This window comes from Nanorana parkeri, unplaced genomic scaffold, assembly GCF_000935625.1.
Source record: "Nanorana parkeri isolate BGI_ZX_2015 unplaced genomic scaffold, ASM93562v1 scaffold1928, whole genome shotgun sequence".
Lineage (NCBI taxonomy): Eukaryota > Metazoa > Chordata > Amphibia > Anura > Dicroglossidae > Nanorana > Nanorana parkeri.
In genome coordinates, this window is record NW_017308196.1 from 165,939 (window position 1) to 193,079 (window position 27,141).

Below are 27,141 nucleotides of genomic sequence, written 5' to 3' on the forward strand. Positions count from 1 at the left end.
ATGGTGTAGGGTGCCCCTCCCACTGCTCTGTTCTCTGCACAGGCTATGTGCAGTACAGTTATTATGTTAATTCTACTTTTACCAGGAAATAACTGGTTTGTAAAGGCATTTAGTGCTCATAAAGTGGTTGAATAGCCTTTGTGGCTATTGAGGAATATATTTAAATAATTTTTTTGTGTCTGCTGTTCAGTTTTAACTTTCTTATATAGTCTTTATTTCCTTAATAATACCCATACCCTGTTATGTGTATAAGATTAGCTCAAGTACTACCTTAAGTACCATTTAGAGCCCCTGTCAGGCTGTTATTACTGCTTGGGCTCTGGTTGAAAATATTTTCACCTCACTTCCTGTCCTGATGGATGTCAGAGAGACAGGAACTTGGAGAAATATTCCCAAGCAGGGCTCAAGCATCATGTCACTGTTGAACCTGGGAACACGGACTTCAATAATAACATTGCAGAAAGTCTAACCTTTCCCCACACTCTTTACATAGAAAAGGTTATGACTTGATGTGTACTTTATTGTTCTTTTATTATTTTGTTGTTGAACCCCATATGCAATGACTTGTTGGGGGGGGTTCATCCTGATTTTCTCTCTATCTCTAGTTTCACTTAAACCCTTACTGAATAACATTCATTTTGCCCTGTTTGCAATGTGTCATAAACAACTGTTTTCATATTTTTCATCATTTGCTGCATCTCATTTCTGGTGATCTCCTGCATACATTTCCCATCTACTTACATTCCAGTGATGGCTGCTTGGCATTTCTCAGAATGTGTTTTCCTGATGGTGGCAATTGTGGACTATGGCTGAATTAAGTGTGCTTAGAAGGCCACTTGTACTCTCGATGGGAAGCCCAATTGATAGGGTGACAATCAGATGCACTATTGGGAGATAGATGCAGAGTGTTCTCGCCCTATAACTGGAAGTACCTGAACAAGGACCCCCATGGCAGGATCACTAGGTATGATTTTCATTAAATCTCTAGAATTAAAAAGAATATTGAAAAATATTACCTGAACATTTTACAATGTACATGATACTTTAGTGATTAGGTTTGCCTATACTTTAACTACCCCTCTCTCTGGCAGTACATGTTTGCCCTTTGCTATCCCTTTTGATCTGCCTGAGGTAAAGAAAGAAAGCCATATATAAGCTTACAAGTTGGAGCTTACACAGGGCTGAGGTCTCTCCCCGCCCCCAGGAGACAACAATGGGCCAATCACTAATCACCATTGCTGTCACATGGGAGGATGGAGAATAAGTCACATGCTTCATCATACCTGAAAGTACTGAGGCGTGTTAAGTTCCTTAGCCAAGTGCTGAGTAGTTGTTCTGCGGCACTTCAGTTCGCTGCAGCAGCTTCGCTGAACACTTTGGCTGCACAGTGCTAAGCAAAATGGCGGAGGATAATATTTTTGACTAATAAATACCATTAAATAATAAATAAGCACCAAAACATTAAATTGTAGGTTCCCACAACCTGAACTGATTTCCTCCATTGGGGTTTAGGCACCTTTCTCCAGTGCTGCCAGGTGTGCCCAAAGTTAAAATGGCAGCTGGTGCTCTGCCCCACCTTCTCCTTCACACTCAGCAGCCTTCATCCACATTCACTTCCACTACGAGTGCTAAGTTAGCAGTGCTGAGCACTGACTTGCAGCACAGCATTCAGTGGCAGTTTGCTAACTCAAAACTCACAGCGGCTGAGCAACTGAACACGCCTCTGCATGTTTATTTGCTTCAGGCAGGCAAACAGGTTGTAAAAGGAAGGTGAGTATGTGCTACTGGAGGAGGAGGGGGGTGTTAAAGTGTACGTTACAACCAAAAAGTTTCTTTGTTATAGATAGAATGAGAAAATGTGAAAAATACTGTCGGGTTTTATTTCTGTTCTGCAGGGAAGATTCACTCTTTTATATGGCCAAGGTTACTATTGTCACTGGTGCAGAAAGTGATAGAGGTTGGCGGTGTCACAGGAACATGAGGTGAGAGGAGATCTTACTTCAGTGAAGACAACTGTCCAAGGGGGACTCACCCTTGCTTTGGAGACATGTTCACTTACTTCCTGATGTGTCACTGTAACAAGAAGTGAAGAGTAATCTCCCTGACAATACATAGACAGCGAGATAAAAAGCTGACAGGTGTTCTACCCATTTCCTACTCTATCCGAAACTAAAAAAAGAAAGCTTGGGCTTTACATACTGTACACATTATGTGAATTTGTTACTGCACCCTGCATAGGAAAGGAAAAACAGGTTCACTTTATTCACACTTCATCGTTTTAGCACAGACCTTAAAAAAATCCTGCTAGGTGTAACTTCCAGAAAAATGCACATTGCATAGGGGTTAAAGGTAACACAAATTTAAACATGCCTAGAACCGTATAAACACATGCACCTAAAATGCAGCTTTAAAGCAGACCTTTACCCCCTTTCTCTAAACATCACCTCAGCATGCAGCTCTGCCTGTTGATCATCTTACATTCATTAGTTAAAGTAACATATTTTTCTTTTACTTACAATTATTGTTTTTCTACTTCCTGGTTTTCTTGGGCATTGCTGGGAAATATCGTCCATAATCTCACGAGATCTCAGGGAAAGGCATTTTCCTCCCCCGAGTTGATGTGCAAGGTCACATGTCCTACTCACGTGTCTGTTTGTAGATTGTCATTACTAAACATTTCTAAAGGTGTATTTGTTGTAATTTCAAAGTTATGGGTAAAGTTCCTTTTTAAGCTCTCCGAGTAATGGAGCAGGTTGCATTATTGGCACCTTGGCCACAGTAAACACACACAGCAGCAAGTGATGGAAATGCAAGTGATCTGCAAAATGCGTCATCGTAAAACTATTGTAAGAGTGTGACGAGTCCCGTCGGGACAAGGCTGCTCTAGTCATCTACTGTGACGGCCGCTCTGCGTTCCACGGTGGAACGCGGAAGCCGCTTGACTTCCTGATTGTGAGGCAAGCGGCCTGCGTTCCACGGTGGAACGCGGAAGCTGTTCGTTCCGGACGGCAGCTCCTCCCACATCCTCGGGCTATTTAAAGCCCCAGCTGAGGCAGCATGGCGTTCCACAATTGGAGTCAGAATGCCTGCTGCCTCCTGAACCAAGCCTGCCTGGCCCCCAACACTGCCTGTGACGGACCACCTCTCCCTCAGCCTTAGGATCTGCAACAGAGCTGCTCCACAACAACTCCAACCGCAAGTATAGCTCCAGTTGGAGCATTATATTGACTGCCAGCTCTTCCGCATATATGTGCCAAAGGCTGTGTTACTTCACCTGCATCTATGCTCCGGGGAATAACTGCTTGCTAACCCATATAACTGTGGACACCACTCCTTGCAAACGTTAACAAGTTCATCCTTGACTTTAGTTGTTACTATGAGAAGTCTGCTATGAAGTAAATAGCGCTGCCTCAATATTTTTGTTACTCACGGCTGTGATGCTAGAGTCTCAAACTCCCCGCCAAGACGGGAGTGACGCCTGAGACTCAAGCCTGAGAAGCCGTCTATATACACCAGATTATTTCCCTCCGCAGTTGCGATCCACTCCGTTGCACCTACAGCAAGCGTGACAAAGAGTATCCATTAAGATGCAGGAAAAGCACTTGTTCTTGGACTATCAGAATCAGATGTAAAAGAGATTTCATTTTAGAAGAGAGTTGAGATTGTCAAGATTTTAGACATCAAAAATGTGTCTTTGAACAAGGTTCTATTGGAGGATTCTGACAAATCACTTACCATAAAGCTGAACTCCAGAGAGTTGGCTCTCGAGATAGCTGGTTCTAAGGAGACAGAGCCAGTTGTCAATAAGGTAGCTGGGTGGATCCGGACAATATTGTGGGGAACTTTCCTGGCTGCAGTGCGGCTCTATGCTGTCAGCATATAAGTGGGCAGTAGCTCGCTATTTGCTGAGTTTGGGGTCACAGGAGTAGATTAGTAAAGGCTTGGCCATAGTTTTCTTTTACACGCTAAGTTTATCTTTTTGACCATGTTTCATGTTGTATATACCCATATTTAGGGTGTAACATGAAACATGGTCAGATCGCAAACTCCCCACCCCTTTCCTGCACCCCAACTTACTTGAATGGTGGGTTTCGTCTCCCGGCAAACTTGTATACAATTTTTAATTCAGTGCGGCTGTGTAGGCAAATCCTTTAACAGAATCTGTGAATAGAGAAATTACAAATCCCATCAGCCACTACAGCAGAGAGACTTATAGTTCTCAATAAAATACAAGTGTGGTGACACCACCTTACTTGTAGTCCATTGACACTTCCTCCCATTCATGCTACTGAGCGTCAATACCTCGGTACAGACATGGAGAGGAAGAAGAGTCTGCATCCACAATCTACTGATCAAAGTTGCAATGCCTTACAGGCTTCTATGCAAAAAAATTATGAATGCACATGTTTACTGTATCTTTTATGCAGATGTATGCATTTATTTTTTTTCAAAAGCTGGAATTTCTCTTTAAACTATTTCTAAAAGCATGCACAACTGCATAATATTGTGTTTTTAATAGTTTAGCTAGCTTTTATTTTTTAGTAGAAACAGCTATTATGTCAAGAATTTTCTTGGTTTTTCTTTCTTTATCCCTGCTGAATGGGTATTTCCTTGAACTGAAGCCTTTCAATCTTGAGCAACCGATTCCCTCTCATTTAAGTTACAGTCCCTGTTATTCTGTTTCTGGAGACACCAAATTGTATCTATAAATCATCTCAAACACTGAACAATATGCCAACTTAGCTGGCAAGGGACCACATTGGGTATCTAGCACTCAGAGTTACTTTTCTGTATAATATTACTGTATAATCATTGTTTGCTGGTTTGCTGTGAGATTATGTTCCCGCCAATTCAATCACACACAAGTAAGACAAGATGTCCTCCACTTTATTGCTTCACATGATTAGGCACATACATAAACAGCAAAGTGGCACTGGCATAAACTTCATCATGGATTGTCCATTTAATGCATTGTTAAGCTGATGCAGCAAGTAACTCCAAGACATAGTAGCATATTATAGAGGCTCTATGCCCATAGTCAGTTGAGGCTTAATAGACCCAATCCAACATTAACTGCCCTTGACCTATAAGGGTTTTTTGACCTAAAGAATATAACAAACACATTCTGATTTGTACAAGACCTCTGCTTACAGTCCATGGCTTTAAGTGCTTCACATGAACCCCTTGATACACCCAACATTAGCCCAGAATGATGGAGACATTAAGGGTCAGACAAACCTGTAAGACTAGTGCATTGTACAATAATTTACTATTAGAAAACATATAATGCACAGTAATACATTTTTTCTTTGGGGGTAAATTTTAAAAAGAGCAGCCTGGACTTACATGGGTTATAAAAACATAAGGCACAATTTCCAGTTTGTACACTGTCTTAGCAATCTAAAAACTTCCCACTCATTCTTGTCCAAAGCATACTGGTTCAAGCTGATGAAATGTTTGTTAGTTCAACAGGTAATTTGAACCTTATTTAATAATGGATTTAATGATCACTAAGTGCATACATCCCAGTAACTGGAAAGTGAGACTGCGATTTTGTTTGGATACGTTTGTCGGAAAACCATCTCTGGTTGTGCTAAACCACTAGGTAGCCCACAACATTGCTTTCCAGACAAAATCCAGTCTGTTGGGATTAAATGGCATATACTATTAATATCAGATTTTTTAACTCATTCTTTAAACAAAACACAGTTGTCTGATGGCAATACCTGTTTACAGGTTGTTCATCATCCAACCGTACAAAGTGTGACCATACAGGGGCCAATTTTTATAAGTGATGCATCCAACTCAAGCGTTGCATGTAGCAACCAGGAGAGGATCAGGCTGTAAAGAAGCTTCCTAGGCACAAATAATGAGTGCTTCCCATCACTGAAATTGCTCCTTGTCACATAAAGAGATGTTAAAAATAAAGAAATTCTGTGTGAGTAAGGCACCATACTGAACCCCACAAAACCCATTTACCTAGGCTGAGACTGGACAACCACATCAAAGAGTGAGGTCAACTAGAGCCCATATTCAACATATCTGTGGCTGGCATTAAGTATATTAAACTAGTATTAAAAAATGGTAATGCCCTTAGGCTTGAACAGGTACCAGGTTTACTTAAAATTATGTACACAGCAATCTAAACCGTAAATTCAAAAAGACCAAAAAAAATTACCCCTACCCTCCCACCTATTTAAACCGGACCATAATATTTAAAACCATTACAATATGGACATAAGATATTATCACGCTTCCTGTTGCGTTACGTATATCAACTATCAAAAATGATAGACATTGACCAAGGCCTGTTATAAAGGTAAAGAGCCTGAATCTTGAATTGGTTGAACAAGTCCTCCAGATCTTATCTGGCTTGATCACTTTGAGCGACCTTAATCCTTTGTCTAGTTCGGGTTTAAAACCCAAGTCCTCATATTAGCTGCTGAAGTTCTGCATAGTTCTATATAGCATGAGGTACAAATCCAATGTCCCTTCATTTCCTCTTCACATTAAGTTCAGGTTTTGTGGCTGGATCTTCTTTTTCATTGTGTAAGCATCTTCATTTTAAAAAGCTACAATCCGCATGTTTCATCAAGGCACATGATCTCTGATGATTGGGTAGCTAAAAGTTATTGTTTTTTAGTTCAGTTGGAAAGTGGCATGTTTTAAATTCCATTAGAAGGTGCAGAGATGTGGATCAATGAATCTGGAGATGATTCTTTCACAGTATGTCCGCCAGGTGTGTGTCTTTCATGCTGACCCCACATCCAAGTCATGGAGAGGCAGCTGGATGTACCATTGAAGTGGTCAGGTGTTCACATAGAGATCTATGTGATTGGCGTATCTTTGGCAGAGCTCCAGATGTATGATAGACATAGGAATGTATGACATTTGTATGTCAGTGTGCAGAATATGTTCATGCTTTATACGCACTTTGCATGTGAGCAAGAGTTCCGTGGCGCTGGGACGTGTGGTAGGATTGTGGTGATTTGCGGGTCTGGATGCTTATTTTAGTTTCTTCTGCTATAAAAATAAAGCAAAACATTAGACTGTAAAATAAAACCATATTTCCTGTTTACAGAAAAGTAATAAGTCACATAATGAAATAATGAAGCAATGCACAGTATGTAGTTTGCACTTGTGTCAATGGGGAATGTGCAATTATGGTGGTTTTGGTTGCTTGAAAAGGTTTAATGCACGTTAAATGGTTTCCAAGGGATATGGAAACTCTTTTCAACTATCTCTTGCTTGTTATTGTGCTAAAAAAATTACCCCTCACTCTTCATTATTTTAAATTTTTTTGCACATAAAGCAAACAACAGACAGTGAAAAATAAAGGTAAAAATACAAATTTAAAATGACACAATAAATTGTGTGAATATTCACTTTAATTTCCAATCATGTGAAAAGTTAATTCCTGTTCACTTTGAATACCCATTCAGGTATAGATGAATTAAGTATACATTCATTTTCTTTTCACGTGACTGGATAAATTAAAAGAGAACTATGGGGTAAGGGTTTTTTTCTCACGGGAGGACATTTACTAACCTCCTTCCGTGACCCAAAGCTCAGTATAGCTAATGAGAGAAAGCATTTGTCAATAAATGAACTCTTAATTGCTGTTATCATCGTTTGGTGTGCTGGTGACATTTATCAACTATCTACATGTGGTGGCGCCATTTGCAGCCATTTCGAGCACCCGCTTGCCTATCTACATGGGAATCCTGGTAAGGAGACCAGCAGGGTTCCTTTAATAAGTCAGCTGCCTTTCAACGGTAAAGGTAGGAAATGGTAATATAGTTTTTTTTTGGGCCATTTAAATATGCATAAACCGCCACATTGAGTTTACATAGGTAGTCTCCAATCATTTGGCTCTCCTCTCAGCTGCCTTTGTAGTCAGCCAACAGATGAGCAGTGCTTTCGTAAAGACTTTCTGTATCTTTTATTTATTATTATTTTTATTTATTTAATAACTTACACATCAGGCCTTGCATTAAAGTGCAGGGGGCAGGCGCACGATTTTGCATTGTCTGTCAAAAGTTAAAAACTTTTCTATATTCTGTAACAGTTCTCTGCTACTTTGTTGACATTTGTAATGTTCCCGAATTTCAACAAAGAACAGTGAACTACCACAGAATAACACACAGCTCTCCGCTCCTTTGTTCCATTCCGAATGACATTCTGGAAACATTTTGGATGCATCCGAATTTCGTAATTAAAAATATTGACAGGGTAATTCAGAAAAGGGTGAAGAGTTTGGAGAAGGCAGGAGAAGTGAACAATCTAGGACAACGTAGCTGCACTGGAAAGTGAGCCGAGTTGGATAATTTTTCCAAATCAGCTTTTTTGGCCTAGATTGTTCACTTCTCTTGCCTTCTCCAAACTCTTCCCCCTTTTGTGAATAACCCTGTAAGATTTGTTTGGATTAGTTATTTCTGTCATTCAGAAATTCGGATGCTTCCAAATATCCAAAACTACAGAAATTCGTATGAATGCCAATTCGGAATGAAACAAATCGTACGCCTACTACATACCTATCCTGCAGGTAAATAAAGCTGATGAACCATTTTAACTGCACCCCTCTATGCCATGCTGGCACGTTCGCTTTTTCAGTTGTGACTACTTCATAACCAGTTAACCTTTCACTGAAAATAGCAATGTGCATCTGTAGGTGGGGCAAAACTTATTTTGGGTAATCTGTGCTCCCTTAGATAGCTATAAATCAGACATTATTATCATATTTGAAAGAAAACACTGAAGAATGTGGACATGGATCGTATAAAAACTGATTATAATAATAAAATAAACATTCAATTCTGTAAAATCTTTTTGCTGTTAATGTGGAACCATTTGATGGCTGTTAGTGCTTACCTTCTCGTGCTGTCTGCATGCCTTTAAATGCTAGTGATGCTGTGATATCACAGTTGTGCGGAGACAATGCGGTGCTTCCTGTGTGCTGCCATCCATGTCCTGTTACATACCCAGTTGGTGCTGCTGTGCCGTAGGCCATGTATGGAGAGACTGGTGCAGAAGTGGGGTATGGAGTCATGCCCGAAGCTGCCACAAAGCTACCAACAGTTGGTAAACCACTCGCTGTCTACAAAACAGATAAACTTTATGTTGCAAATATACAAAGAATATAGCTAATGCAATCTGTTGAAATAAGCATACAATTCAGAGCTACCACAAGAATGCTGTACTGTTGCCAAAAGTTGCCTGATTTTTAAAACTGGTCAGCAGTCTCATAAAAATCTTCTTTTTTGCATGTTAGCATCTGTTCTAATCCTTCAAAAACTTCTGACTGTTCAATGATACCATAGATTTCTGAAATTGTATCTATTGAAAAAGTTGATTTTTTTGTTTTGGCTAGAACAGGGGAAGGTTAGAGCCCCCGCCATGTTTTGTTATGGGTTTTTATTAGCTAGGGAGAGTCACCTTCTCTATTTGTCCTGGTGACCACTGCCACCAAGTGTGAAGGTAATGGGTAATCCAAAATGTTTCAGTTGTAACCAGAAATGAAGATCGTCTAATTGTAACAAACTGTTCTGCTGAAATATGGAGACATTACTTCTTATTTCCTGTTGTGTCTCCAGGGCCTACAATGAAGGGAAATCTTCCCAATGGGACACATATGGAAAAAGAAAACTTGAAAGGGATTTTTCCCATGTCCTACTCTACCTAAGCTAAAATAAATGTTCTGGCTTTAGTTACTATTTAAGAAACAGTATTTAAGGGTTATGTATAACCAAAACGTTTTTTCTTAAGTTTTGAAAAAAAAAGCATAGAATGGTTCAAGGCCACTGTCAGTTTTTGGGGGGTTTTATTGCTCTGTTCCATTGGGGAGATTTCCCTCCACTCCCTGTCCTAAAGACACAACAAAAATGAAAGAAAATATTTCCAAAGTAAGGGAAATCCCTTCTTAGATAGTTGTCACCAGAACAAATATCCCCATTGAAAGATTTCCCCTCTATTGCTGTTCCAGTGACAACTGTAAAATGGATTTCCCATTAGTTTCTGTCCTGGTGACCATGGTCATCATGACAAATAGAGATGGCAAGTCTCTCCAGCAAAGACATATACAGCAGTAAAAAATTACAGAGGTTGTCAACCTTTTTCCAATCTATCCAAAATAAACAACAAAAACCAAAAGTAACTTCAGACTTTAGGTATACTTTGATATTTAAACATGTATTACAATTTAAAAGCATATTATACTGGTACATATAGGGACTCATTACCCTACAAGAAGTACTGTTCCAAAACATTGGCTCAGCAGCCCCTAGGAAGGTTATTTAAATGGCATAAATAAATACTAAATTCTAAATGAGGTGTTTCATCGGGTTGTTTCCAAGAAAAAACATGTCACACTACTACTACTCTCCTTGTGCAGGGTGACTGGTCTTGTATCTGCCCCTCCTGTAGTTTTCTGCAGGGAGACTGTAGTGGGTGGGACCTGCTGGGTCCCTCCCACAGCTCTGTTCTCTGCACATGTTATGTACAGTACAGTGATGATGCCACTACTACCTTTTATATGGTAATATTTTGGGTTTGCAAAGGCATTTGGTGGACAGAAAGTGGATTTGTTTATCCTCTGTGGCTATAAAGGAATATATTTAAATGAAAAGTGTTGTGCCTCGAGTTCAGCTTTAAATGCCCTAAAGTGGAATAAAAAAGAATACACAGCCTAAGACAGAACCTGCACACTTGGCAGCAGCTTGTGGACACAGCGGTACTATATGGAGAAGCAGTGGTACATGGAAGATGTTCACCTGCAAGAGCTCTGAGTACAGGTCCCTCTGTAAGCTCAGTTTTGAACTGTCTTTCTTACAAAAGATGAAGGCCTTCCTCCTGCCCCATGTGGATGGGGAGAAGGTCACATGTTCCCTATACACATAGGTACGGGTATTTCCAAGGGCTACAAAAAGCAGTAGGGGAACTTTGACTTTGGGATTTAGTATTCACATACCTGATACGTTGTTATTAGGAGACTTTGACAATTATATTTTAGGGAGTTGTACTAATTACGTAAATGTGTGTTGTAATGTGTAAATGATAGTGCTAGGAAAAATGACTATAATTTAAAATAAAATTATTAGATTATCATATTAAAGCATATATAAGATGCATAATAGGTCAGGACAAACTAAAAAAGTGCAAAGTTTAATTATCCTCAAAATGAAACAAAATCTATCTGACAACCAGCTACTCTTTCTCTCCTCACCACTAGGTCATCCTGAAGCGACAGCACTCCCTCTGTTTGGGGGGCACAATTTTCTGTTCTTGCCTCAGTGCAAAAGGAGCTAGCTACGGCTCTGTATTTGTGTTTGTGACTACTGTTAATGGGACCAAAATTGAGGGAAAATCCAATATTTTATGGAATTTTACCAGACAAGGAAGTAAGGGTAAATCTTTCAATGAGGATATCTGTTATTGGAACCACTGTGTATGAAAGTATTCCCCCTCACTTTGAAGAGATTTTCTTTAACTTCCTGTTGTGTCTCCAGGACGGAAAGTAAAGAGAAAGAGCTGTAAGACGACAAACAAACGAAAACCTGACTGGGGTTTCAACCATTTATTCCTAATTATATATAATACAAAATATTTAGACTTTGTATATACTTTAAAGAGAATCTGCCCATTTAGGCCACCCTCATTACCCACAAATACCTTCACCACACACACCCCTCCCCCATTTGCAGGAACCCTGAGTCTAATCACTGTGTAAGCTCTGCATTGGTTAATGACACCCCCTTCCCCCAGGTAACAGCATTCAGCCTTAGCAATTGGTCAACCAAAGGCATTGTGAAGGGCACATGCTCACCCATACCTTTAAGTGCCAGACATTTCTGAGGGCTACAGACAAATGGAGTGACGAGAGCAGAGCAAATGTGAGTAGCAGTGGGTGGGTGGCTTCGCCATGAATGGGCATAGTAACAGGGTCTCTTTAGGAGAGGTATGTACAATACAGTAATGGCTCCATGGCATGTCTCCGTGCACATTTCCCCATGTGTACCATGCCCAAGTAATGTGCATCAGCACGGTACTAGTAGTGTCCATTGTGAGAAAATGTGACAGGGTGACAATGTATTTTAGTAAAGTGTTGTCATGTTATAACAGGAAGTGCCTACACAGGGGCCTGCATGACAGGATCGCCAGGTATTATTTTAATATAAGTTAGAGGTTTTTTTTTAAACAAAATAGAAATTACTTTAACATGTCAATGCTTTTTGGGATTTTAGTGCTAGGCTATACTGTACATCTACTTTAATGCCACATCCCATCCCATTGTATAGGCCCGGCATATAGACAGCTGCATAGAGAGTTTGTGTGATAGATTAGTCATAGATAATACTTGCACTGACTGGCACCTTTAAGCCAAGTGATCCAACCAGGATTTGAAGTAATTTGGTGTGAGGAGTTGTTTAGAAGAAAACAGCACATACTTTAAGGGTCTCAATGTCTTTCACGTGATTGTGAGTCAAAAAACAATTCACAGCTTGTTGACTAGAAGCCTAGATTCCCATCCTGAGTAACCCACAAACAAAGCCAATGTTTGCAATGTAATTTTGACCTTAAGATTTCACACAAAGGATCCTTTAAACTTGAGCCACAGAGATCAGCTCATTCTGTTTGTATAGACATCATTTGAATGATATGAAGTAAACAGGAGGACATTTAGAGAGCCCCAAATTCACCTTTTTAGTGGCAGGTGAATTAACTTTTCAATAGTGGAATCCTTCTGCCTTCTCTGGTTTCAGGAAGAGAGGTGAGCTGTTTGTGAGAGGCATTAAAGGCTATGTCATTTTATTTGATCTTTGTGGAAAGGTTCCTCATGATGTGATCTTTTACAAAGTGCTGGACTAGAATTAAAAAGTTCTCTTGTCATACAGTGAATACCAGCCCTCTGCTAGCTGAATGCTGGGAGCCACATGTGGCCCTGTAGTGTCTGCTCTGTATCTCCCTTAAGGTACCCCTAAGTGCTCTGCATATTACCGGGAGTATCTGCTGGCAAAAGTCAGATTGTCAATACTAGGTAGTGCTTTATAGGCCTCTAAGTAGTATTTATATTAGTACATTTTCTGGTGTGCTTTATTCATTGTCTTAGACAGTCACTGCTGGCAATAACCGAAACTGAGACTTTTAATTTTGCAGTTAAAAATCTGAATATTTTGCAAGTTGAAGTTAAGGGTGTAATGGACTCTAAATGGCTCCTGTAGGTTACAGATGCTCCCTTTAGCTACCCTGCATCTGTTCTTGTGCCAAAAAATTGCCAAAGTGATATAAAATACAAAATGTAAAGCTACAGTACACAAAACCAATATTTACATAAAAAAGGGAAAAATACAAATAACTTGAAATAAACAAAACACAATACACAAAAACCCGCATGCTCTAAATAAAAGCAAAAAGGTTGATTTTTTTTTTCTCAAGCAAATGTCATCTAAGACACTCAATAAGTGAAATAGAAAGTTTCCACTGCAGCAGAATTAGTAAATTTTCTGCAAAATCAATTTTACTAAAATGACTCCATCCATCCCTAATCAATGCACCAGTACATTAGCATTCAGTGCCAAGAGCTTAGCATTGTAGAATGTGGGATGCAAACAAATGTAAATGCAATGTAAACATCCATATCCTTGGGTTTTACCTATCTCTAACAGTTACATTTTCCTACCCCTTCTCTACTAATTAACCTAACTCTAAATAATAACACCTAAGCTACTCCCTAACAGTTAAAGCTAAAATGCAATCTGCTTATCTTTTGTGTTCCCTAGTTCTTCCCTTATCCCTTAATGATAATTTATTAAATAAAACCTTTCCCTTTTTAATTGCATATATTATCTGTGCTCCTCTATGCAAGGCTGGTGGGAAGGTACAAAAGGTTGCTGTACATAGCGTCCTGAAAACATCACGGCACCCTGCTTTAGTACTCCTTTCAAGAGCCCATGGTCCTGATGCAAGCAGTAGGCTGGCACTTGGGAGGAGTTATGCAAATATCAAAATGCCTTAGTAGGGAGGTGTCAGTCTAGATGAGTGAGTTTTCCTAGGTGGGCCGCATTTGCATGCAAACTGCCCTAGGTAACGCCTGCATATGATGCTAGGCCTATGTGATGGAAAGAAATTAAATCAACTGAATAAAAGGGGAGGGCCAGGGACAGTCAATCTAAGGAGGAAAGGTCTGGGTCAGGCCTCAAAATTTCCACTTGCCCCCTCGCAATTGGCGAGTGAAAATTGCGTGGGGGCGAGTGGAATGTCATCGAGGGGGTGCACTGCCGGCGGGACCAGGGATGGGACACTACCGCCGCGGCAATTACTCGCTTCTGTTCTCTCTTCTACTTGGCCGCTGCAGCTACAGAGCGGCCGAGGAGGAGAAGAGAGAACAGAAGCGAGCGATCGCCATGGTGGTAGTATCCCATCCCTGGTCCCGCCGGCGGCGCACCCCCTCGATGGCATTCAGTTCCACGGTCTTCTGCAGCTTCCTCCGCAGGTTTCTGATTGCCCCGTGTTGTCACTGATGTTGAGGCCTCTGCGGCTATTTTTGGCCCCCATTGGTTAGCGGCTCCCTGGTCTGAAGAGGTTCTTCAGCTTGTGGAGTTTTCACAGACATCCACTCTGTTCGATATTTACCCAATTGTGGCCGCAGCGACAGTTTGGGGACCTCTGTGGTCAGGTCAGACAGCGCTCTTCCTCACAGATAACCAAGCCACAGCAGATATCGTCAATAAAGTGAGGTCCAAGTCATTGCTTATCATTTCGTTCCTGAGGAGGTTGGTATGGTTATCCCTGCAGCACAGCTTTAATATTGCACCTATGCCACCATTCTCCCTGCTAACAATGGACTGAACACTCATTGGTCCTATGCCTGCCACTTTATTGACAGTTCATTTTTTGAGAACACTAGAAGGGCTTAAGCTTCGGCCTGGTATAAGTTCTTTGATTTTCAGAGAACATACCTTAGGCTGGATACAGGTGATATTAAGTATATCCTGTCTTTTGTGGTTTACTGTCACACCAACCAGGGCCTGTCACATAGCACGATTAAGTTATTGCTGGCGGGCATTCAGCACCACATGTCCCTTCTAGATCGTGATAGCTCGTTACTCTTCTCAGCCTACCCTATCAGGGCTATACCAAAAGGGAGTTCAGAAGTTATGATCAAGGTCTAGCGTTACACGCCTTCCCATCTCCATAAGCATGATTCAGGACCTTGACCAAATGCTTTTTCAGGCACCCTTTGGTAAACTCCCCAGCCTAGTTCTAAAAGCAGCCATCTATTTGGCATTCTACGGTTTTCTCAGACCTGTCACCAGGTCACAGGCCCCCGCTCTTGCCAAGAGACAGGTGATTCGCCACCTGCGCACTTTAGTCTGTGTCTGGAACACTCTAAGACTCTGCAACCTGGCAAGGGCGTTGAGGTTAAGTACTTCACCACTCACAATGCCTGGTGTCCGGTCGAGACTCTGGACCAATTGGTAGCCACTTTTGGTCGCTCCCCTTCTAAAAGCCCCTTGTTGCCCTTCTCAGGGGGGCCACTCAGTTCCTCACAATTTGTTAGGCACGTCCGTATTTTAATAGGTAACATGGGCCTCAACACGGAACAGTATTTGGGTCATTCGTTTAGTATTGGGGCGGCCTTCGCAGCATCTAGTAAGGGCATACCTGTCCATGTCATCGAACAGTTGGGCAGATGGAACTTGGGATGTTATACTAGATATGTGCCTGATCCTCAGTTGGAGATGGCTCAGACATTTTCTAAACTTCTTGTGTAATTTGTTCCCTTTCAATAAATCCTGTTTTCCATCGCTACAGTGTCATTTTTGCCGCCTTATTTGCATACTGACCACACACGGCACACCACAGGCAGGTCAAGTTAGGCAGGTTCATCATCTCTATGCTCCGGGACATATCAGTGGGGCTCTGACTTCAAGATTTAGGCTAACTTGCCAGCCGTGTTTGTGGCAGGAGCCCCACACATTTAACCCCCCCCCCCTGTTTTCCCTCCTCACCTGTGGGCACATCCGTAACACTCCACTCGCCCTTACCCCTCCTGATAACTTTTTTACTCTTTGAGTATGCCCCCTTATTTACATAATGACCATAGCGACCACAGCACACCTCAGGTCAAGTTAGGCAGGTTCATCATCTCTATACTCAGGTATGTATTAGTGGGGCTCTGACTACAAATATATATATATTAGACATGTAAGCTGCAGAAAAATTTGGTTCGGTTTGGATATTTTTCGTTATTTTGGGATTCGGTATTCGGATCCGAAATTCAATTCGGTTCGGGTTTCGGACTACATCCAAATTTTCGTTAGTTAAGGATGAGTTTATGAATATTCATTGCAAATACCACAGAAAACCATATGCAGATATTAATACTAAAGCTGAAGCTCCGAGACCAAAATGGCATTCAGGAGTCCAAATTTCCGGATACCATTCAGGAGCTCCAGAAAGCAATACGGGTCTGGGAGCCATATTAAAGCTGAGGCTTCCAGACCCGAATGGCATTCGGGAACTCTCAAATGCTATTTGGAAATTAGGACTTAATTCGGGTCTTGGAGCATCAGTTTTAGCATTATGTATATATAAGTAGTATTCTATAATATGAATGAATATTCGTAGCGACAACATTGTGCCCCATATATACATAAAACTAATCCCGAGGCTCCCAGACCCGAATGGCATTCAGGAGGTCCCGAATGCAATTCAAAAATACAGATTCATACCCATTCGGATGCATTAACCTCCCTGGCGGTATTCCCAAGTCTGGCTCGGGGTTAATTTTTAGTACCAAGAGCGGTAACCCCGAGCCAGACTCGGGATTGCACAGAAAAGTGTCACTTACCTTGTCCCTGCAAGCCCGCAGAATCATCTGCTGTACGCGGCCAGCCGATGACGGCATCTGAGTTTTAGTTTAGTTTTCGGGCGTCACAGCGGGGGGCGGAGCCGGCGGGAAATTCAAAAGTGAAAGCATGACATTTACACAGAATACACACATCACAATGTAATCTGCTATGATTACACTTATGTATCAAACTATTTCACTTCAATTTTGTCCAGTGCCCTGCATGCACTTTTACTGTTCTTTCTGCCTGGAAACTTGTGAACGTCCATGGCATCCAAAAAGCATCCCTTTAGGTCAAAAGCGGTTTTAGACCAGGTAGAAAACAGCGATAGTAAATTAGAATCACTTGCAGAATTGAGCGATAGCGATTCGTTGGGAAATTCGTCATCAGACACTGAAAATCATTTTCAGTGTCTGATGACGTATTTCCCAAAGAATCACTATCGCTCAATTCTGCAAGTTATTCTAATTTACTATCGCTGTTTTCTACCTGGTCTAAAACCGCTTTTGACCTAAAACAGCGACGATTCTGCGACCGAGCTCAGTGATGTGCGAACTTGGTACTCTATTGACTGTGGTACAGATCAGGCAGCACCCCCAGAATTCCCATTTACTGGACCATTTTTTTATTACATAGTTACATAGTATTTGAGGTTGAATAAAGACATAAGTCCATCAAGTCCAACCTATTGTGTGTGTGTGTGTGTGTATAGGTCCCTGAGTGTTCTCATTCTTAAGAGTACCTGTACCCTTGTACATTACAGTCTCTCATGAAATCGTCCAAAAGCTTCTTGAATGATTCAAGACTATTTGCGAAATCACTGCTTGAGGCAGCGAGTTCCATACCCTAACTGCGCGAACTGAGAAGAACCCCCTTCGCCCCTTGTGTTTGAATTTTTTTCTACCAGTTTTAGGTGGTGTCCTCTAGTCTTTGTTACAGAATTAATCTTAAATGTGGCAGAATGTGGACAATCCTCATTTCTCAGCTCTCTAACAATACACTGCCGTGTTTGTATGGAAGCTGTAGCAAGGCAGGGAATTAGAGAATATAAAGGAACAGGTACGGCCAAGATATTGATCTTGATTTCTGGGCTCAGATGACATCTCACTAATCCACATATTATTTGTCTACTCCTGGCACACATCTAGCTCTTGTACAGTACATGTCAGTGCTGGTGGATGGAAGTGTCTGATAGGAGGACACCTTTCATTGCTCTGATCAGTTCCAGTTTTGCCGTTTACTTGCCAGCTTCTCCCGATCAGTATGATTTATTTGCTTTTGTCATGGATGAGGTTCATGTTTATAGCTGGATCCTACTTTTGATTTAAACACGTATAAAAGCCCAGTATGCATTAATTACAAGTTGTTTTATATACTGTAAAACAGTTTTTAACATTTGTTGATACATTCACATAAAATTAATTGATACATATACATTATACAACAATTTGAGATTAAGGTGGCATATGGTTTGTGTATGGGGGATTTTACTCTGCAAGGCTGATTTTCTGTCTGGCAATCCCATAGAAAATGGCTACCAAGTACCTTTTGCCTAACATGGCAGATGACATGAAAAAAGTTATACAGTATAAGCTTACAGTATCTCAGTTTTGGTATAGATAATGGAACCTTTGCAAACTGATTAATAAATATTAGGCATGCGCCAAAATGAAATTTTTAGACCGAAATGGAAATTTTAAAAATTTGTCAGGCTGTAAACCGAAATTGAAAATAACTTTTTTCCCAAGCCTTTTTAAAATATAAAATTATTTATTTTTTATTTTTACTTTTCTGTTAGGGGCTTTAGGGAAATATTAGGGTCTAAACAGAGCCCCTAAGCAGCCCCTGTTATGAATGAACAGGAAGACTCTATACTGAGTTCTCCTGTCCACTCATAAATTGAGGAGATAGTATCAGTTACTATGTCCACAATCATGAATGAACATGAAATGATTTATAGCACTTCTTGTTCATTCATAACTGGGGACACAAGCGTTCAATGTCCTCAGTTATTTACAAACACTCAGGGATCAGTACTGATTGCTGAGTGTTTGTATCCACTCTCCATCCTTACACAGGAGGATGAGCGGGGCAGTGCAGGAGTAGAGCCTGTCCTTCTGTGACAGCTGATAGCTGTTTCCTCCCCGCACTGCCCCGCTCAGCATCCTGACAGCTTCTCTCTCCCCCCGCTGGGGTCTGTGTCCCCTCCTATCCCCATTGCCAACACAGGGGGGCGAGAGCAGTTGGGATAGGAGGGGACACAGACCGACGTCCAGCGGGGAGAAGCTAGAGATGCACTGAATTTTCGGCAGCATTTTCGGCCATTATGGTACTACCCGCATTTTGCCCATAGCATTTTTGGCCATTTTGGTACTACCCGCATTTTGCCAATAGCAATGAAATGCTGAAATGTTTTGGCAGCTGACATTTTTGATGCATCCTAACATGATTTACTTTCATGCAAAGTAGCTTTTAATTGTACTGCTCCTTAAAGTGAAGCTATTAAAATGTCCTTTGCATTTGCCCATGTAGAACAAAGTAAAAGGGTTGCCTAATTAACCCCATCCTAAGCAGCATATACCAACCTTTTATCCCTTCCCCCACTGCGCAGCTCAGTTGCTGAAAGTGATGTGAAATGCCTGGTACAAGGGGCATTTAGGTGACTTACTCTCCTTCTGATATGTGACAGCACTGGCACCTTGTGATTGGTCCCACAGGAAAGGAATCCATAGCACTGTGTGAGCCCTTAACTTTAAAATTAAACTTAACACAGTTTTTGTTTCCCCAGTGGCTGAATGGAGCAGTATAGGGGCAAGCAAATGTTCCTCTGGGTGGGCATACTTGCCCCTTGCCTGTTCTGAACAGCATAAAACCCACATTCTACTCAGACGCTTATGTGTGTTCTGAGTATGATACCACAGGGCATGTTGAAGCCCTATCCCCATTGTCATAGATCTACATTCACCTTTTTTTCTGTTATGAAAGCAAGAAGTAAAGTGCAAATTTTTCAGTACAGTAACCAGTAGCAGCCCATTAGAATGATACTGTATCTCCCACTTCTCCTTTATGTGGTAAGTTACTTCCATACTAGAACCAGCTGTGGTTGAAGCCACATACTAGTCACTAGGATTATCAGAATATTTCAGCAAACAAGGGTAGAACATATACAGGAGGGGTTGATTTGCTAAAGAAGTCTAGGCTATTAAAAATGAATTCTCACTTAACAAAGTGAGTTATAGTTATTAAAGTGAACCTGCATTCACTTTGCATACCCTATCATGTGCAAGGGAAAATTTTAAAAAAGCAGGGTTTTTACACATGATCGTTTGAATGAAGTAAACACCGCTTTGTCCTATTTACAAAGCTCAGTGCACATTCTTATTGATGAAAATTCTCTATTCTTTTAGTAAATCAACCCAATCAACTTCAAGTGTCCCTTGCAGATCCTGAACACTGGATCCCAGTGTTGCAAGGTAAGTACTACCCACTAAGTTAGAATGCAGCTTTTTTTTATCATCAACATGACAGTAGCATGATATACAACATCCATTAACCACTTTATCACTGTATCAGACTGTACCAGCACCTGTTCTTTGTGAAGTTGAAAAAATGTTAGAAACTTAATGTGAAAAAGGAAAATGCTACTATTAATAGTTCCTCTCTATTACAAATGTAGACATGTCCGCTGCCTCATAAGATGCAATAAAGCTTTTATTCCCAACACAGATACTTGGCCTGCAAATAAAGATCTTGTCTTGCATTTAAAGAGCATTACAATTTTAAGCAACATAATTGCTGCATCAGTCTAATTGGATCTTACAGGAACAGCATCTGTTCTGCAATTACCATACGTGGAATTTATTTTATTTAATGCTGGATTTTCCCAGCTCATCGAAATTGCTCTTCATTAAGTCTGGCCTTTATCACATCTGAGTTCTGGAAATGCCTAGAGATGACTAACTTGTTCATGTGGCCAAGACTATGGAAATCGCTACAGAGAACGATAACAGTATTAATGTCAGATTATTTTATGTTGATCATGTCTTTTCTATAGAGAGATATGCTCCTTGGCATTGGTCAGCTCAAGCAGTGTGATGACATCTTAACATTCCTCAGATTGATATTAAATGGTCTTCACAGAAATTATTATTTGCCTGCATCTTAATATATAAGCCCTCATATGGTGACCACTGTCATTTTACAGTGATTCCCTATTAAAATAGTATTGCCTAATTCCATTTTTTAAATTAAAAGTAAAACTCCAGTGTAATCTTTGTTTTGTAGTTTTAAAAAGGGTGTGGAAGTGAAAATAAAACTTTGGCAGGCTTTCCTTGCTATATGCACCACCATTGGGAAGAGTACCCTTTACTTCTGGTACCAAAGATGTTATAGGTTATGAGTGGAAAAAGTTCGGGAAAATCCACCTTTTATAGTTGTCACTGCAACAGGTTTAGATTTCCTAAAGAAATCCATCTTGTGTTAGTGACTGGCAATAAACCGTATATGAAGTCAAGGCTAGATTAGAGAAAGCAACATGGATACATAAAGAAGAATCATTGGTGCACCTATAGATTGGATATATACATTGAGTATGTGGAATTTCTGAATCTTTGCTAAAGGATGAAATGGACTCTTAAGGCTTTTCTTATTATATTATTTCATCTCTTGTCATCTCATTCTGTAATACAATAAATGCTACACTCTCTGGAAAAGAACCATGGTTGCCTGGAATTTAATTGAAAGTTGCATTCTACATCCTTTTCGCACTATAGTCTTATGTATTATCACAATAGTGACACAGACAGCGGTAAAAGATCTTGACCAGCCTATTTAAAAAATTGTCTGAGATCTAGTTTATTATTCTGTCTCCTTCCATCCCTTATGGTTAAGAAGAAGACTGATTGCTGATCACCCACTTTACAACTTTTTAAACGGGATGTACTGAGAGCTAAGGCCAGCCATATAATGTCCGACCTGATAGAGAATTCTTTCCACACATGAAAAGTCACTGCCCTGCCAGCAACATCTACAGGGGAAATAGTAAAAAATGTGGATCCGCGCTTTATGGGTAGCCCTGATAGATATCCTAATTCGATACCACGCTATACCAGGAAGTAGCAGACGAGTGAGACGCTACACTACACCGGCCGGTTTCTTCGATTTTAAATGTGAGTGACTATATGTTTTTATATAAATAAACGTTTATGCATACCACACTATGAGGAGGTTTCTCTTCTTTATCTAAATCCATAAAGAACGGAGTGTTACCAAGAGACATGTATGATAGGGCATGTGACATATCTGTGCACACATTACAGTGCACCACCTGTATTGGAAGTAGAATGGACATGACACACTTCCCTAAATCTAGTTCACTGTGATGTTGCATTTGGCATGTATAATCAAATAATAATAATAATGTAAAACCAAAGGTGGAAAATCAATAGTGCTGTAGAAAACCTCTTCATCCAACCATGTGCTAACATGTGCTAACAATAACACATGCCATACATGTCCCAATTATCCCTAACAATGCTCTGAGTACAGTAGTTATGCTACTATCAAAAATTAACTTCTGTATCACCATTCTTGGGGGTTGCTTGAGGTAAAATCCCACATAAGGAGTAGTTAGCAAAAACTTTCCTTCAGCGGTAGACACACAAGCTTACAGTGCTTATTAAAGCAGTGCAAAGTGCAGTAAGCCATAGCAGCCAATCACATTTGTGTGTGTTGAACACAAGATCATTGGGTGTTATGGATAACTGCACTTTGCGTGTCACTTTGCAGTATTTATTAAATAGGCTCAATGAACTCCCAAGGGGGCGTGTACAAAAAAACAGATAGAACCCTTAAGCCATGCCCATCACATATGCCCATTGCCAGGATGCCATCTTCTCTTTGCCACCATTAAAGTCAGGCATCCAAATCTGAGCCCCATCTGGTCTGTCTATCATAATAAAATGTCATCTGGTGAAAGCCTTATGCACCTTGCACTGCCATTGTAGACTTTTTTTCTTTGGACCTTTTTGGTGTTCTTTAGATTACACAAAGAATTGTGCTAATTAACATCCCAAAGTTAAAATACCAATTTAGCTTAAAGAATAAGGTGAAGCAGCAATCACTTACATTTTCCAACCAGGTTCAAACAAAAATCTTTCAGTTTTTTACACTATCCTTGCACATGATTGGGTAGTTGAAGTAGATATAGCTTTCCCATATTTACCGAGCTAAGTGTACATTTACTACATCGTACGGTTATACACAATTACTAAATAAACAGAGCAAGTTCACTTAGCTTTATTCACATCAATCACTCAATTATGTGCAAGCGAAAATCCTGCTTTTTGTTTAATTTCCTTTGCGTGTGATTGGGTATTCACAGTCAACACACACAGTACGCTAAGTGAACAGTCTCTATTCCTATAGTAAAGTAACCTCTTTAGTAATTCAACCATAGTATATCCATCCTGCTTGGTTGCAAAATGCAGTTATGTTGAATTTAGATGCTGCTGGGCACCCTTATGGACAAAGGCCCCAATATCACCTGAGATCTACTTTGAAACTGGCAAACATCTGTTACAAGACCAAACAGACAACTTCATTGAGAAACTAGTGCACGTATAAAATATCTGTGGTTTTAGACTGTAAACTAGAATATGTGCCATTAGTAATGTCTTTAAAGGCATCCTGTTCTAGAAATGATTGTAGAAAAAGAGTAAAACCCCTAAAAAGAGAAGTTTTTTCACAAGGAAACGGAATTGGGAACACATGCTAAAATGTCTTCCAGCATTTTTTCTCTTCTCTTTTATATCTTGTGGCCAAATGTGAAGAGAATGTCTACTTGTTACAGTTGTGATGCAACATATCCTGTAGACCATAATAGGTGTCAGTGCTACGGCAAGGAAATTGGATCTCAGAGCGATGCTGTCTAGGAAAACTGTCAGAGTTTATGACTGCTTCTGCTGACCTTGTTATAGTTGGATTGGCTAGTGAACAGAAAACATTAATACTGGTAATGAGTTGACCATTAGAAAAAAAACAAAAAATATTTTGACCTTCAATGGCTTTTTTTTCCAGTGAATCAATAAATCAATCAATTAATGTCGATCACAAACTTTGTTTCTGTAACCTGCACACAAGGTAGATATGATCAGTATTGCTATGTAAGCATTTCTTCAGTCTGAAAATATATATTTTAATGGGAATGTAGAAAAATTGTGCTAGTTCAACCTATAGCCAGTAAAAACATAATTTTATATAACCACAATGTGAAGGAAATGTTTTCAGTATTTTCCTTTTATGAGTCATAAGAATGAATGATATTATAATTAATTAATAACAGGCACCATTCTGGAGTTAAAACACGACCGCACAATATAAATATAGTTACACAGCAGAAACCTCCATTAAAGCCTTTAGTAGTCTAAATCAGAACTCTGGGCAAAAGTGTTCTTACTCCTTGCAGTGGGGCTAACCCTGCACTGCAAGGGTTAAGTGCTCATTTTTGTCTAGGTGCTAAAAAAAAGTTATACTTACCCGATCCTGGGAGCCGACTTGCACCCTGGACCCTCTCTCTCCCCTCTGCTGTAGCGCTCTAAGGATCCTTGAGTCATCACTTTCTATACACAGTGCATAGGATGTGAGGACACTGAGGGACATACCTTCGCTGCAGTGGAGGAGAAGACAGGCTTCAAGGACCAAAGTAGCAGCCAGTCGGCTCTGATGTTCGGGTGACTATACCTTTTTTTTTTTTAGCACCTAGAGGAAAACCAGCACCTAACTTTTGCAGTGTGGGGGTAGCCCCACTGCAATGGTTAAGAACACTTCTGCCTGGAGTTTTGCATAAATCCCAACTCCAGTTAAAGGTTTTCATTTAGTTTTGGATAGAGAAGGGAAGGCTTAAAGTTGTTTTTTTTCCCCTATTGGGGAGATTTTCCCTCACTTCCTGTCTGGAGGGAAAAGGCAAGAACTTATGACAGTTTTTATATTGCTGTGTTTCCCTTTCTGTTTCTCCTATATCTTTTAGGAGCATCACAGACAGAGATTTCATACTTTCCTTGTCCTATCCAAGAACAAATATTAGCTGCATTTGGACTGGACTGGCAGTGAGAGACTATTGAGCCAGCCATGGAACTAAAAGTGTGGTCAGAATGGGTATGCAAGATCCAACTACCTACGGTCTTGGATGTTGGATGGTTGTTGCTTAAATATGCACTGATTACCTAGGTGCACATGTTAATGGTATGGAGACAGGAGGGATAGCTACTGTAAGACACTTTGGGGTCTATTCACGAAGCCCTTGAAGGATCTGGCCGTAGCTTCGGCCGATCCTTCGGCCGAAACAGAAAAAAAAAGCAGTGTTTCTCTCCTGGGCGGCTGGGATCGGGAGGCTCCCAGAGCGCCCGGGAGAGTTTTTTTTTTTCGTTTTTTTTTTTTACAGCAGCAGAGCCGCCGGACAATAGGAAACTATTGGGCGGAGCTAGCTGCCACTGTTAGCTCCGCACAATCATTTTCTATTTACTTTTTTAAACTTCTTTCACTCTTTTTCTGTTCTGCTCGGTCCCTCTGATGGAACTGGGGTAGACTATAGCAATTGTTCCAACAGTAACAGTCATTGAGTTCAGTTGTAGGGTAGTAGAGTATCTGGTAGGGCTCCTCCTGCAAAAAGGACTTAAAGGGTTTCTTCATTTGGTCAGTATTGTCATGGCCAGCTTTTCCCAATTCAGTATAAGATGTCAAAGAACCTAATGGAATATCCAAGAATATCAAAGTGCAAATCATGCAATTCACATTTGCGATCACCAGGAAATGTAAATTCTGAAATCAAAGCCAACTGTTCAGATCGCTATGAATATACAAATGATAATTTGCCTTTGCAAAAACCAGATTCATAATTCAGACAGTAAATCAGCCATTTATTAAACAAATCTTTAACTAGTGTTCCCTTTTATTGGACACAGTTCTTCAACTCTCCTTCACCCCGCTGTCCTGTTGTGTGCATATTGTGTGTTCACTTTATAAAGTGAATGATAGTATATTAGGTGAATTTGTATTCAAATACCTAGTACTGTATGAACAAAGGATTTTGCTAACACTTGACTGGATGATTGAAGTGAGCAGAACTTTCCTGTATTTACTAAGCTCAGAGAACATTCACTTTCCTAAGTGAACAATGTCTACCATACTGCCCAACTCTCTGAGATAAGAAATAAGGATAGTTGGGAGCTATGGTTTCTACAACATCAGTAAATTAACCCCATAGATTTGTGTTTTCATATTTCCCTTTTCCCTCTTTTCATGGATACTTTTACTGGAACACCTATAGAATCACGCTGTGACTAAAATGATGTATCAGCTTAAGATCGACTAAAATGAACTGGTCCATATGACTATTCAACATGTACTTAGACATGAACTATTATTTGCACTAATGTGTGTTGCAGATCATGTTACGTTATAAAGCTTATAGGCATTTTGTAGTAACTTGATGCTTATCATGTACATTTTATTTAGCATGGACTAAATGCACATTATAGAAATGTTATTCAACAGTAGAGCAATTCATAACAGATTCATCACAAGTTGGGTGAGATAATTGTGGCTCATCCACGTAGGCCATTGACTTCTAAAGGTCGCAGATCTAGGTTTTTTAATTATTTCTGAACATAGGGCCTCTTTAGGCTTCTGAGCTTGAGACTCACAGAGATTTTCCAGATACGTGCTGAACAGAAACCTGGACTGAGAGGGAAATGGGTTGCCTCCACTAACCTAGTTGCCTGGCTGCCTCTGGCTTCAATAATTTCTAAGTTACTGACTCAGAACATGCATGAAAATATGAAGTAGAACTTGCAGTCTGCATGGTAGTTCTGTGTCATCGCCTCAAATAACGTTAAAGCTATTGAATTAGCATGGCCCCCAGGAAACTAGCATTTTCAGAAGGAAAGTTTTGCTAAGACAGCCTTCATATTCTCTCAGTTTAGGTTTCCATAAAGCACAATAAAAATGAGATGGGGAAGGGATGAAGGATTGAAAGTACATCTATAGCCTATGTCAATCAAACGCAAAACAAGTGCAATAGTTACCATTAAAAAAAAGTAATGCACCTAAATGTATGGTGGAGGTACACAAAATGTGGCTGAGGGGATCGAGGTTGACATGTATGAAAGTCTGAGTTTCCTTGTTTTTCCTCAGTTTTTTTTCTTTCCTGTAAAAAAAACTCCGGAAATAAAAAGGCTAATGAGGGGCCATTTTTCGACACAAGGACAGGTCCAGGATAGTTGAAAGGTGCTTC

At 40.3% G+C, this 27,141-nt stretch overlaps 1 protein-coding gene across 1 annotated transcript in view; it reads right to left on the bottom strand.

The window, feature by feature from the left end:
* Positions 1 to 3,426: 3,426 nt before the first annotated feature.
* PAX9 (paired box 9) overlaps positions 3,427 to 27,141 on the bottom strand; it is a 53,678-nt gene continuing 29,963 nt past the window's right edge. The window contains exons 4-6 of the mRNA XM_018572079.1: positions 8,872 to 9,097; positions 6,934 to 7,023; positions 3,427 to 3,554 (exon numbers count right to left, since the gene is read on the bottom strand). Coding sequence (XP_018427581.1) covers positions 3,427 to 3,554; positions 6,934 to 7,023; positions 8,872 to 9,097 — 444 coding nt within the window. The remainder of the gene's footprint in view (positions 3,555 to 6,933; positions 7,024 to 8,871; positions 9,098 to 27,141) is intronic.